This window comes from Sphaerodactylus townsendi, linkage group LG12 (assembly GCF_021028975.2).
Source record: "Sphaerodactylus townsendi isolate TG3544 linkage group LG12, MPM_Stown_v2.3, whole genome shotgun sequence".
Classification (NCBI taxonomy): Eukaryota; Metazoa; Chordata; class Lepidosauria; order Squamata; family Sphaerodactylidae; genus Sphaerodactylus; species Sphaerodactylus townsendi.
In genome coordinates, this window is record NC_059436.1 from 50,417,980 (window position 1) to 50,432,948 (window position 14,969).

Here is a 14,969-nt window from a genome sequence, read left to right on the forward strand (position 1 = left end):
CTTTGGCCAGCCGCAAAGGCTTCTGGAGTGTATTTTACTTCTGTTACTACAAAATTGTACACAACATCAGTGTAGCGCTGTAGTTAGTACACTGGGAAGACCTTGAAACCTTCTGGGTTTCTCTAACACACCTTGCTGAGATGTTGCAAGGTTAAAATGAAGGGGAGAACAATGTGTTTTGCTCTGAGAACCTTGGAGGGAGGGCAGGATAAAAACGTATTAAACAGCTTCATAAAACTTTGAGGGAGAGCAGAATAAAATGGACTAAGTGAACATATAAAACTTTTTCTGCCCTGAGGCACTACACAGCCAGGCAACCTTAATATTTCAGAAATTTCACTCCAGATCCAGATTTATAGGAAAAGTCCAGGCATTTTATGAGGTAAACTGACCTCATAAAGAAGGTTTCATTTACTCTAGTGAGAGCCTATATTTTCTATGTATTCTGGTTTTCTCTTGTATACTGAATTTCTATGAAATAGCAACACATCAGTTCACAAAAATAAGCCAAGTGTTCTTTCTCCAGAGCCAGTGTCCCACTGTAGTTTTCCATTTAATTCTAAAACATGGTAACCAGAGGTGGGATCCAGCAGGTTCCCACAGGTTCCCGAGAGTAAGTTACTAATTAAATGGTTCACTGCTCACGCACAAACCAGCAGCTCAAATGCTCAATCCATTTCTGTTACAAAACATAACCAGACTGGGGTGCTGTGTGGTCTCTGAGCCGTATGGCCATGTTCTAGTAGCATTTTCTCCTGACGAATCCGAAGGATCTAAAGATGCCAGCCACAGATGCAGACGAAACGTGAGGAGAGAATGCTGCTAGAACACAGTCATACAGCTCAGAAACCACACAGCGCCCCAGTGATTCCGGCTGTGAAAGCCTTCGACAATATATAGTGAACAGATTCATACGGAATATAGTTCTTTGGGATTAATGCTGGCTGTGTCCTGCGTTTGATTAGTGGGTCCAGAAGAAGAAGAAGAAGAAGAAGAAGAAGAAGAAGAAGAAGAAGAAGAAGAAGAAGAGGAGGAGGAGGAGGAGGAGGAGGAGGAGGAGGAGGAGGAGGAGGAGTTTGGATTTATATCCCCCCTTTCTCTCCTGCAGGAGACTAGGAGACTCAAAGGGGCTTACAATCTCCTTGCCCTTTCCCCCTCACAACAAACACCCTGTGAGGTAGGTGGGGCTGAGAGAGCTCCCAGAACCTATGACTAGTCCAAGGTCACCCAGCTGGTGGGTGTGGGAGTGCACAGGCTAATCTGAATTCCCCAGATAAGCCTCCACAGCTCAGGCAGCAGAGCGGGGAATCAAACCTGATTCCTCCAGATTAGATACACGAGCTCTTGACCTCCTATGCCACTGCTGCTCCTCTTAGCCCACCCCATCCCTGGCTCAAGTCCTTTAAAAAGGTTTTGTGCCTGAAACCGTCAGCTAAGGATTCAGGGTTTCCTCCTCATACATTTCATTATCATTCCCCTTTCTCCTCCAGCAACAGGAGGCTGAAGTTGGTTCCCACTTCCTTATTCACATTTCCTGGTTCTTTGTGAATTCAATGACAAATTATGGAGGACAGTTCAAAAGTTAGAATTCCTCAGCACCCCTCTATACAAAAGTCCCATCCCATTTCTCAGTCATGGACATGAGCCAGGGCAGGAGGAGAGAGAGTGTGTGTGTGGGTTCATTTGTGCTTGCAACACACAGCCCTCCAGAAGTTTCCAAATTCAAGGTAAGACATGGTTGCAATTATTTTAAAAGATGCACGTGCCTCTACGTTCTTCAGTATCCACGCAACGTTGTTACCGTGGGGTAGCAGGTTCAAAATATTTAAGCCAAAAAGCTCAAGCCGACAATGAATAAAATCAAATAAATATTTTATCCAGGCCAACAAACGGGCAAGCTGGTCTCAGAGGAGCCACACTTAAATGGCTGCGGGTTCTCATTTTTATAGGTTACATCAGAATAGCAATAGAAAGAATACACCCCAAAGTACAATCATCTTCAATCAATCATTGCAAAGGGTGGAGATCATCCCTTTACCCTACGGGGACCAGCCGTCCCGATTTTAGCGGGACACTCATGCTTTTGCATAGAGTGTCCCGCGTCCCGCTGGGCTTATGCCATTGTCCCGATTAGGGACAATGGCCCGCAGCAGCACACTGCCTTTTGCGGCGGCGCTCCCCAGTCAGGAAACAGGGAAGCGCTTCCCTGTTTTCTGACTGGGGAGCGCTGCCGCAAAAGGCAGTGTGCTGTGGGTGCGCACCCACGCCCCACTTTTTAATTGGAAAAATCTGGTCACTTTACTTTACCCAAAACATTTGGGGGCAAACTAATGCCCTATTGGACGATGTTAGTTTGTCACCTTTGACGTATTATGAACTAAGGCCCAGCCTCACCTTATCAGTATTGTTCTCTGTTGCCCTATTTTCTAGACAAAGAGCCTAACCATTTAGCCATGTTCTTGCTTTGTATCAGAAAAAGGGCAGACTCAAGGTGCCAGGCCGGGACAAGAAGACCTTAAAAACAACTTAATTCATAGGGCTATGTGCCTACAACTCTGAGTACCTTCCCCCCACCCCAGAAGGATATAAACATGAAACTTCTGGAGCATACCTGGTCCTTGGTCCGGCCCTCTCGCTCACGAATGTGGGTTGTAACAATTCTCTCCATTTCCTCCCGCAGGTGGGGGTACTGGCTGAGCTGCACAGAAAGAGAAGGGGGGAAAAACATGTGCATATAGGGAAACAGGGAATGGAAGGCGGGCAGGGAAATAACACCACCAGCCCCCAAGCCACCTCAGATGGCCTGGTAGGTATGGAGGGGGCAGATGAAGAGAGGGATTATAGGAAAGTTGGAATTGCAGAGAGATTTTCCAAAGTCCAGCCAAGCTATAAGATTCGCTCTTCCCTACTAAACCAAGCATCTCCGTTTCTCGCAGACGTAGGGGGACTGTCCATGTCTGCTTGTTTTCTCAGGAAAGAATAATTGATATTTTAAGGCCAGCTGTCAGCTCAGAGCACAGACCAAATCAGTGACTCTCAACCAGGGTTCCGTGGTACCCTGGGGTACCATGAGCCCGTCCCAGGGGTACCATGACAATGCTACCGCCTGCCCCCCCCCCTACTGGAATCAAATGGGTTTTGAAGGGAGGGTTGGAAGCTTCATGGGCTCCCTTTAAACAACACTGAAAAACAGCATTGTTTTATTTGCCTAAATTCGGTGTGGATTGCGGGGGGTAGATTTAAATGGAGCTCTCCCTTTAAATCCCCCCAATCCATGTCATATTTAGGCAAACAAACAATGTGGCTGTCGATGCTGCTTTCCCTCCTCTCCCCCTGCTTGCCACACCCCCCACCTACAGGCCAAAAATGGAAAAAAAACCTAAAAAATGCAAAAAATATATCAAATGAACCTCAGGGGTACCCTGAGATATGAAGAGCGAGGTCAAGGGTACCACGGTGTCGAAAAGGTTGGGAAACACTGGACCAAATTATGAGTCTTTTGGAGAAACTCTTTATTAGGATGACGGCAACCCATGTTTTGGATGCTACTTAGCAGGGAATCCCACTTCTGTTTGTAAAGTGAATAACCTGGTCCATTCTAGGGAATTCATAAACTGGACAGCAGCAGGATTCAAAATTCCCTGTCATGGCGACAACATTCTGGGGTCTCTGGTTGCCCAGGTTTCTAGGCAAGATGCCACCAGTGCATGGCTACACATTCAGCAAATCCTGTATTGGGTGGAGAAAGGAAAGTGGGGGTGAGGTGTTGGACCTGCAAGTATCACAGCTGAACCTACCTCACAGGGGTGTTCTTGAGAATAAAATGGGTTGGGACCTTTTTCACAACTCAGATTGCCAGCTCTGGATTGGGAAATTTGTAAAGGTGGAGCTGGAACCTGAAGAGGCTAGGGTTCGGGCTGGAGAAAGGAGAGGCCAGAGGGGAATATCATAACATATAGTCCACCCTCCAAAACAGCCGTTTTTGGCCAGGGAACTGATCTATATAATCTGGAGATCAGTTGTTATGTCAGAAGATTTCCAAACCCTAACCCTCCCTGAACTGCCAGGAGGAAGACTAGGACTAGAAGAAATGGAATGGGAAAGATCCACATAGGTCGATTCCGCACTTGAGTTATCAACCTAAGCTCAAGCTGCGTTCGATCTAAGTGCTCCGCACAACCACTGGGATCGACGTGGTTTTGTACCAGCTTCGCCCCGTGTAACGGTCAAATTTCTGACTCCAGTTGGGAACTACTACTTTTTCAGGGAACCACGCTCGAACTCAGCTCGATTCCAGTAAAGTGCGGAATCTCTGGTGCCAGGAATCTCCCATTCAGCCAATCACAGCTGAGTGTTTCGGGCAAGCATACAGCTGGCCAATCAAAAAACGCCACCTTCGTCCCTCCACACCTGTGGCAGTTTTTTAAATAATGTGTGTGGGGATAGACAGAACATGGCCGTAGAACAGTAGCCAATCGGAACGGAGCGGCGAAGAGGCACAGGATGATTCCGCCCTCCGAGCTGGGATCAAGCTGGTTGCAGTGGGGAACAACAATGGCTTCGATCTAGGTCAGTACCCTTCTCAGGGAACTGGGTCGAACCTATTTTACTCATGTGCGGAATCGCCCATAAAGGCAAACCCAGTTATTAGTCTATTCATGCTAATATAAAGTGAATTGCCTTTGTTCTTGAGGATGCCTTGTTTTTTTTAAACAGTGGAAGTTGCTAGCACAATCACTCTTCAGAATGCCCAGTCCAGTTTCTACCAGTTTAAGAAGGGGCTTATCTTGTCTTTTGACATGCACAGTGCCATGAATAATGTATATAGTGTGCCATTTCACACCACAGCAACTGCAGACATTTTGTACAGTTCGCTGTAGAGAATAACGTTTTCCAAGTACATCTTTTAGTGCTGGATTTTACTTTAGCACAGGACAGGTTATTTCAGATAAAATAAATTGCAGAAATCGGGAAGAACACTCTACAATGTGTAATAGTCATATGGTAGGCATGACAGTGCTTTTTGGTATGAGAATAATGTTTTTGGCATGCTGTTGGTTTTTCCTCTGAAACAGTTGAGAGTATGGTACTGAAAACTGTTTGAGAAGGATTTAACCTTAGTGGATTCATATTAAATGCTGGGGAAATCTCTATGAAAGAAAATAGTATCCACGTTGTCAGAATCAAGAAAAATAGAAGAGACATTTGACAATGCCATCTTAAGCAGAGTTCAGAATTCTATCCATCTACTCAGATTTACTCCCACCAACATCTGTGCTTCCACCCAAGGACTGCGCTAGTAATCTCTTTGGCCCTTTCCGCACGGGCCAAATACGGCGCCCTGGGGATGGCAAAAACGCTGTCCCCAGGGAGCCATGCGCACAGGGGGCGCAGCTGCTTTGCAGCCGCGCCGCCTGAGCGGCGCGAAGCCGCCGTTTTCCAACCTCACTTCCCAAGCGAGGTTTATCGAAAACGGCAGCTTGGAGCCGCTGCCGTGTGAACGGCAGCAGCTCCAATGCGCCTTCCCTCCCCCCGTGTCCGGTCCACCTACCTGCTCTGCGGTCCTCTGGCGCGTCGCCGAGGCCTGGGGACACTCCCCCCCTGCCCTGCGACTCCGGAGCGGTCGCGCAGGGCAGGGGGACGTGTCCCCTGGCCTCGGCGACGTGTTGGAGGGCCGCAGAGCAGGTAGGTGGACCTGACGACGGCGCAGCGCCGTCGTCCCGGGAGGTTCTGGGACCATTCATGTGAACGGTCCCAGAGGGGTTGGGTCGGCGTCATGTACGCCGACCCAACCCTTACCGTGGCCGTGCGGAAACGGCCTTTATTTGTGGGCTATGGAAGTGCTTTTGACTTCAGGATTCATTCCTCTTTATCACTGTTCGATTTTTAAACCACGTGCTAGATTAAAGGAAGATCCTCCATAGGAACTCTGTTGGGTAGCCTACTATTAAAGACCCCCCTGGGGTAGATTTTCGTATAACAACCTTTCTCTCAAGAAGAGATGTTTTTATTTCAGAATGTTTCAACATCCCTTGCTGTTTTTTTTACAAATGGATATATTTACGCTAATTTTATATGGATTGTGTTTAAAAACTCTAATTGGGGTTAATAGTTATCATAGGGCCTTTCCCCACTTACCTTCTGCTGCGCACTACTCGGGCCAAGTAGCGTGGGGTCCCGCGGCACTCCCCACTACAGGGGCGGCGACAACGCAGCCGCGACACTACGCTGTCAGCGGTATCTCAATAGCCAGCGTCATTCCTAAGCGCTCTTCAAAGAAACTGGCTTGCATGCACAGTGACTCATAGCGCGGGGTCATGGGGAAACCTAGTAGCCAGCGCCAGAAATGATCTTGGCACTTAGCAGTGAGTGGCCGCAGCGACGGTGGTAGAAGGAAAAGTGGGGAAAGGCCCATATATTGACGTGAATTCAACCTAAGGCAAGTTTAAGACTGTAAATGGATTTTGTCTTCTTTTTTTTGTGGGCAGGGGAGGAATAGATATAAATATCAGAAAATGTAAATAAATGGCATTATTGGAGTGATAGTTGGCGATGTCAGTTTTAGCTGACATGACGTTGCCAGATGAAATCCAAACTTTGGTTTTATCTTCACGACTTAACAGTAACCCCACAACTGAAACCAGAGTGGCATTTATAACCAAGTGTACTCCAGGGTGGCCTTTTGTTAGAGAAAATGTGAGACAACATCAGATTGGAGAAATAGCTTCAAGGTATTTGCTCCAAGCAGACTGTAGAAATCACTCCAAGCTGCACAGTACAGGAGACTTTTGCTGTTCTTTACTGAAGCATCTGGGATTTATTTACTACTACATTATATTCTGCAAAGGTGAAAAAAATATATAATTCAGCTTCTTGGGAAAGGTATTTGGTTACACCGTTAAGCAATCAGCATTGCTATGATCCTGCAGGCTTTGTTATCTTGCACACATATGGAAATACTCTATGGAAGAAATTTACAAGTCATTCAGCCTAATTGTGAATAGCCTGGAGAGCAATTGCTGGATTGGGCAGTGCAGGAATGGATCTGCTAGACAACCCTTGTTCTGGTAGAAAAACAGCAAAGGGGTTCGACATGCTAATCAATGGAGCTCTGGGTAGCACTTGCCAAATGCTGGTTATGTGGGTGCAGGGGCGTAATGCCCATTGGGTAAGGTGGGCAGCTGCCCAGGGCACCACCTTGTGGGGGGGCATCAAAATGCAGAGTTCGTTTGGGGGTATTTGTAGTGGTTTTCCATTTTTGGCCTGCAGGGGACACAGTTTTTAGGCTAGCGGCACCAGAATCATCAGGGGACTGTTCTTATGCTACCCCCCAAGTTTGGTGAGGTTTGGTTCAGGGAGTCCAAAGTTATGGACTTCCAAAGGGGGTGCCCCCATCCCCCATTGTTTACAATGGGAGCTAATAGGAGATGGGGGCTACAGTTTTGAGGGTCCATAACTTTGGCCCCCCTGAACCAAACTGCACCAAACCTGGGGCAGTCTCCTGATTAGGGAGTCTCTTGATGATACCCTGAAATTTTTGAGACTGTGCCTTCAGAAATGTGCCCCCCCCGCCCCCCCAGCCTGCAACCCCCATTGACAGCAATGCAGAAAACTCAATGCAGAACAAAGATTCTTGGGCAAATTTCTGGGATGGTCCTGCAGGGGGTGCATTTTTGGATGTATCAGCACCAAAATTTCAGGGTATCATCTGGAGACTGTCATGATGGCACCCCCACGTTACTGTCAATGGGGGGGGGGGGCATCCAACTCAGGTTTTGCCCAGGGCTACAGTTTGCCTCGTTACGCCCCTGAGTGGGTGTGTGGAATAGACTTTGCCTCCTCAGCCCTTGAAATACTTGCTTAGATTGAAACGGACAGAAAAAGGAATCGTTAACACAAGGCTTCAAATTAGGACTATGCAAATTAGTTAATTTAAAGTATCCTGTATAAGGGAATCTTCCAGTGTGGAAACCGAGTCACTTCATATTGGCATGAATTAACCATTGAATGTCGCGGGCCGATTACCCACAACTGAATGTTCGCCACTCTTGCCCTGCTCTGATGCAAAAAGTCGTGCCAGAAGTTCTCTTGCTTTCCTCATGGAAAGCGAGAAGCATGCACAAGGACATAGGTAAGGGGGGGTTTCAGACCCCCCCCATTGCATGTCCGAAGCTCCGCCCGCCCCGTTGGTGGGTTTTTGTATTTTTAAAGTGTTTTTCCGGTTTTTGGCCTGCAGGGGGCGCAGTTTTTAGGCTAGTGGCAACAAAATTTCAGGCTATCATCAGGTGACACTCCTGATGATACCAGCCAAGTTTGGTAAAGTTTGGTTCATGAGGTCCAAAGTTATGGACCCCCAAAAGAGATGCCCCATCCCCCATTGTTTCCAATGGGAGCTAATAGTAGATGGGTCTACCCATTTGAGGGTCCATATCTTTGGACCCCCTGAATCAAACTTCACTAAACCTAGGTGGTATCATCAGGATAGTCTGCTGCTGATTCCACCCCGGTTTGGTGAAGGTTGGTCCAGGGAGTACAAAGTTATGGACTCCCAAAGCGGGTGCCTCCATCCCCCAGTGGGGGAGGCGGGGTCACGGGTGGGGGAGGCGGGGCGGGTGGGTCACGGGAGTCTGCCATCCCTTGCCTCAGAGAGCTGCTTTTATAAGCACTTAGGCTGGGGGTGGGGCTTGGGGAGGCGTGGCGACGCATCCAGAGGCAGGTTGGGGCATGGCCTTGCCCCCGAACCCCCCCCCCACAAAAAATCTATACCTACGTCACTGAGCACGCGGCAGGGCAAGAAGAAGCGGGTCAGGACAAGAAATCTTGCCCCGACGTGCCTCCTCTGTTGGCGCACTGCAGAGAAGAAACATATCCGGACAAGATTTTTTCCCCCCTGATGCGACTCCTCTCTTGGGGCGCCGCAAAAAGGAAGAGCGTCGGCACAAGGTTTCTTGCCCCGATTCGCTTCCAGTCCCTCTGCGTGCCCCAGAGAGCCAGTGGGTAATCACCCACCGAAACCATTCTGAAGAGGTTCAGCCAATCCTGAACTCTAAATTACCAAGACTGGGGGTGTCTGAATTTAAAAAAAAATCTCTTAACAATCTGCTGTGTAAGACTGCGGGTGTACAGCATGCAGCTTGAGGGCCTCCTGCAAACCAGGAACACGTGTGGTACAGCATGAACCGCCCCCTCCCCAAAAATTTGGCGTCTCAGTAGATGTTACTGGACTCATGTCCCTGACTGGATACTGCTCTAAGCAGGGGCCCACTCAGAGTAGCCGGGGGGCCTGTAACACAGTACCACAAGAGAGAGACTGACGCTCTCAGGCACCTGCCAAGAGATGCCGACGCTAAGGACATTTTTCCCCTTTAATATGCTAACAAGCAAGCAAGGAGCCAGATGTCGATCACTAAAACTGAGTGAAAGTTAAAGGACTTAGCTCCCTCTCCTTTCCTTTCCTAACCCCGTTAAACTGAAGGAGCATAAGCTTGCAACTCGAAATTTATCTATAGAATTTATTTTACGGGATAACCCCTGATGACGTGATGGGTGCGGCCTGATGATGTCATACTTTGACAACGCAGCCTCCTTCATTCCAATCAAGGTCGATTTTGGGCCACGCAACAGATTCGTCCACCTCTGCTTTAGGCAGAGAGAAACAGCACCGTTCCCTCAAGTTTTTGCTGGCGGTAGTAAAAACGATGCATGTGAAAGAAACAGGAAATTGGAAAATCTTTAAGCAAGTCTCAGCTTCTTATGTCGAGAGAACGAAAAAATTATAACCATCATAATGACACAAAGTAAAATACTCCCGAGCTGTGCAATTTTCTCAGTTTATTCAAACCTTGATCATTTGGCACAATTTGCACACGAAAGGGAGGGGGGACAGAAAACTCTGACAGTCACGTTCAACAGAATTCATGCAGGAACTTCATACTCGGACATGCGCAGGGAAAGCAGAGCTGGGCACACAGCAAACCACTGATAAGAAAGATCACACCCACAAGGGATCATGCATCGGGATGCAAAGGCCAGGGGAAGGGAAGGGAGTAGCACAAAGCAGCACCCAGAAATGCCATCGTTCTGTACGGGAGAGCAGGCGAACCTGCCAAGTGGCTAGTTTGAAAACGGGCTAGCAAACGTTGAGGGCTTTCGGCTTTGCTACAACCTAATTTCTCTCCCCTGGATGTTTACCGCATGTCTTTAATTCCAAAATTTGACTGCTACAGTGGACGTTCTTAACTTGATTCCACCCTGGAGCACCCGCAATTTGTGGTGACCGTCAAACCTACCAGTCTTCGCTCCAACCAGTCTCTTCATCGTCAACTTTCTCGGCCATCGGCTGTTGTGGTTTTCCTGGGCTGTGTGGCTGTGGGCTGGGCGTTTTAGCTCAAACGTTCCGCCCGCCTCTGGGGTTGGCATCTTCCGTGGCATGTCACGGTGTTTCAAACTCATCTTACTCAATGGTGGGATCTGAAAATTTTAGTAACAGGTTCCCATGGTGGTGGGATTCAAACTGTGATATAGCGCTAATGGGGCTGGGCAGGGCCTGACGCGGCGTGTCCGAGGGCATTCAAAGGAGCAGGAGGGCATTCCTGGGCGGGGCTGTGGCAAGGACGCAGCTGCTGCGCCGGTCCTTGGGTGGGAAACGAATGCATGCAGGCGCAGGCTGCCACGCACGCTGGTGCACCTCCTGCTAGACTGCTTCAAGCTCTGCACGCTACTGCTGAGAGGAGGGGCGTAACTAAGGCAAAAATCCCGTGGCAAAATCACCAATTAGTAACCCCCTCTGGGTACACACAAATAATTAGTAACCTACTCTCGGGAACCTGTGAGAACCTGCTGGATCCCACCTCTGCTCTTACTGTGACATGCCTCAGAAAATGTCAGCCACAGATGCAGGTGAAACGTTAGGAACTAAAACCACCAGACTACAACCGCACAGCCTGGAAAGCCCTCAAACAGCCGGTTGATTCCAGCCACGAAAGCCTTCGACGCACATTTTCCTGCCATACTTCAGTCCTGACTCCTACATTTCCTTTATCACATTATACATGAGAACAAATGTAAAAAAATAGCAGCAACTGACATACAAACATGGTGATATCCACATTTGTGTGTTTCATACAAAGGGTACGGAGACTTGCATTGGCTTGTTATATTTATATTTTATATTTATCTTTCTTTCCTTGTTAAATGGGTATGTGACCTATTGAGATGGATGTCCGTAGCCTGACTTGGAACTAGTAATAGTTGAGGGGAATTCTGTTACCTTTTCTTCTGGGAGAATTCCTACAACTTTAGGAGCAGAGTAGCAATTTAAGCAATTTAACGATTCCTATTCTTGCATCTCCATACCCTCCCTCCCCAAGCTGAATTAATTAGATTTTTTTAAAAGGCAGATCTAGCAGAGGAGTTGGAACTACAGCAGTGTTTGGGGAGGGTACAGAGTCCTGGCAGAAACTTCTAAGGAGGTGAAATGAAAATCAGAATCCAGCTCTGTGTTCCTGAAGGAGAAGAATCTCACTCTAAACTCTCTTCTCCTGACCAACTTTAGTTCCCTTCAGTTGCTCATCTCTTCCTGCGGTTCAGTTATATACACAGATACATCCACACCCACACCAAGTCTCTCCCAAACCCAATGGCTTCATTTCCTGTACAGTTAATAACTATTAGTTATGCTCGTTTAATGGACGGACTAGGACAGTGGTGGCGAACCTTTTTGAGACTGAGTGCCCAAATTGCAACCCAAAACCCACTTATTTATTGCAAAGTGCCAGCATGGAAATTTAACCTGAATACTGAGGTTTTAGTTTAGAAAAACCTATTCGCTCCGAGGTGTGTGTTGCTCGGGAGTAAGCTTGGTGGCAGTCGGTGGCTTTGCTTTGAAGCAACCGTGCAACTCTTCCCATGGGTGAATCATGACCCTAGGAAGGTTTACTCAGAAGCAAACCCCATTGCCAGCAACCAAGCTTACTCCCAGGTAAAGGAGTTTCTTCACAAGGATTTTCTTCCCATGAAAATCAGTGAGGTTTAACAGCGCTTAACAGGGTTACTTACACTGCTTCCCCAAAACTAGGTCTTAGGTTTGGAGAGACCAGCCGCTGATGGTGCCCCCCCCCCCTCCTTTTGGCCCTATACCTGGGCCTTAACATCTACTAAGATCTGCCGCCCCTCTCTAGGGGGAAGTATTTGATATTAGGTATCGGGCGCCACCTATACCTATACTTGTGCTTTTACTCATTTCACATTTTAAATGTTAATGTGTAGTTAGTTTCGCTGCTTTTATAAGTTTTAGTTTATTTATGATATTTTATGATTGTATCTATTATATGTTGTGCGCCGCCCAGAGCCCTTCGGGGACGGGGCGGGATAGAAATTTGAAGCATAAATAAATAAATAAATAAATAATGCTAATAATCGAGCCCAGCGGCCCAGGCCAGCCTAGATGTGTGGGGGGGGGGGCACTCTGCGCGTGCCCACAGAGAGGGCTATGAGTGCCACCTCCGGCACCCGTGCCATAGGTTCGCCACCACTGGTCTAGGAAGTGGTTATCTCCATGGTTGTTTTTGCCTGAGCCTGAAATGAAGTCACTGTAGAGTGAGACAGAATATTCAAGAAAGAAAATTCACTTTAGGCACTATCAGGCAACAAAAGCACACGTATGTAGGTTTAGGGATGCACCCTTCTCTGAAAAGCTCCATGGGATTTAATTGAGCATGAAGGCTGGGGTTGATGCCAACCAAAAAGCCAGCGTAGGCTTCCAATATAATCACACCACATCGGGCTCACTGCTGATTCAGAGGGAAGGCTGCCACCTACCGAAATACCAGCACGAGCTTCTTTAGAAGACCTCCCTCCTCTTGTAATCCCAGACAGCCTAGGATGGGGATTCCCAGTTATGGGATTTTGAATGGGGCCACACAGTTGCTACCATACCTGGCCAAGGAATGCTGGCCCTTCTAAGGATAAAGGGTGGGCAATAGGCAGATTCCAATGCAAGCAAACAAAACCACAGCCCAGGATAGAGTCAGTTTGCATTGCTTTAGTCAGCACAGAGAGAGGAGGTCTACAGAGAGAGTGAGAGAAAGGAACCCACAGGACGAGATCTCTGGTATTCAAGGAAAGGTAGCGTTGCATTTTCCCCAAGGGTGCAGAAACCAGGAAAGTGAGCCTAGGATCATACAGCAGCTCTCATCCCCTCAAACAAAGCTGTCTCTGTCTCTTGAGTTCCCAAATGACTCTTCGACTACCTTTTGCATTTCCCACATTATAATGCCTACATTGGCTAGAAGAGATATTGGAGGGGGAAAATGCCCTTGCATCTGTTCTACATTTCTCCTTCTTTTCCCAATCTCAGGACAAAAACATGAGAATATCCAGACACAGTCTTGGAATATAGGCAAGAATGCAGGAATGATTTTCATCCTTCCAACTTTAGTGAGTAAGATAAGAGGTAGGAATTTTACCTGGATTTAATAAACAAATACACATCAACTAATGGGCAAGACTACCTCCCTAAAGAGGTGTGTGGCGCCCCCTGATGGAGTTTCGTGAGTCCAGGAAAACAGCTCGTGGTGGTTGTGATAGCACGGCTGCATCCGCATGAAAAGGATTCTGTCTCCCTATCACTGCCACTTGAAAAGGATCAGGGTTATCACCATACCAGTCAAATAAACTGATATTTTACTACATTATCTCCTAGATGGCTTCCTTAAAAAAATCCAGAGGATCCAGAGGATAAGAAGCCAATAAAAGCGGTTTACCATATGCAAGTCAGGGATAGCTAAAAATATGAGAGCTTGAACAGGAATTTTATTCTGAAATAAAGGGAAGATGTGAGGCATATAGACTGCCAGCAGGTAATCATCTCCTGCTGACTTCTGAATTCTAGGTAATAAACACTTCGACCTGTCCGTCCCTCTTGAAGCGATTGATGGCAGAACAGTGTTTTGGTTGCTGTTGTTTTAAATAGACAGAAGCCTACATTAGAAAAGAATCTCGCTCCAATTGGAGCGCAGAATCTCGCATTTCCCCTTACCCGTGGTAAAGGCACCACACCTACAAACAGAATGGACATGTTACTTAAGGCATTCAGGAAGACAGCGAGGGTACCTTTACCATCAGCTCCACCGGGGCTGATATTGGAAGAAAAGTCATGGAAGACATAATGTCTGCAATCACGCTGCTGGGTACCCGTAAATGAGACTCGGGGTTTCTTGTAGATCGCGGCTTCATAGGGAATGGCTGGGTCATTGATTCTCCCCCACCCCCTTACATCCATGAAAGTGGAACCGAATCATCTCCACATTTAATTGGATCAGGGCTACCTTTTAATGTTATATCAGGAGACGTCGTATGGCATAGGGTAGCAAGGAGGGGTCATTGCTCCTGAGATAGAACAGATACAAACAATGTGACTGTACCCTCCTGCGGTCTAATTCCCATAGGCGGACTGCATGTCACCCGGAGATACAGAAGCAAGAATTGTATTGGAGGTGGCTGCAGATTATGTTTTACTGCTGACTAGCACTAGTCAAGACCTACTATTTTCAAAACATTGACACCACACTAGCAAAGACCTATTGTTTTAAAGACCTTGACACCACTGGTCTCAATACACCCCCTCTCAAAAGGTTTCTGTCCACTGCCATATGCTAACTACTGCATTATTAATAAATTGTGGTCCAGACTCTGATATTAACTGCACTGCCTTGGCTCACAATTACTCCATTAATCTGTGCGTGTGAGGAAAGGCCATATGTGCGCGTGTGAGCAAAGTGGCATTTGTCAGAATTCCTTCCCTTTTAGGGATGTTGGTGTTCTTTACCTTTTCGCTACACTTTCTGATGGTGGATGTGAGCTCACTCACTACCATATCCACACACTTCAGACACGGCTCCTTCAGTTTCTGCACCTGCTTTTTCACTATGGCTTCAAAAGCGAGGTCAGGTGTGAAGAGACCCGTTCTG

The 14,969-nt window shown here is 47.4% G+C and overlaps 1 protein-coding gene across 10 annotated transcripts in view; it reads right to left on the minus strand.

The window, feature by feature from the left end:
* DNM1 (dynamin 1) overlaps positions 1-14,969 on the minus strand; it is a 221,228-nt gene that overhangs the window by 101,999 nt on the left and 104,260 nt on the right. For 8 of the 10 annotated variants that reach the window (XR_007245887.1, XR_007245886.1, XM_048512474.1 and 5 more), the window contains exon 11: positions 2,612-2,698. Coding sequence is in view for 8 of the 10 variants with exons in the window: in XM_048512474.1 (XP_048368431.1) it covers positions 2,612-2,698 (87 nt within the window). In the remaining 2 variants the exon portion in view is untranslated. Of the gene's footprint in view, positions 1-2,611; positions 2,699-14,827; positions 14,967-14,969 lie in introns of all 10 variants that reach the window. The other 2 variants (XM_048512475.1, XM_048512473.1) reach the window with 1 other exon arrangement.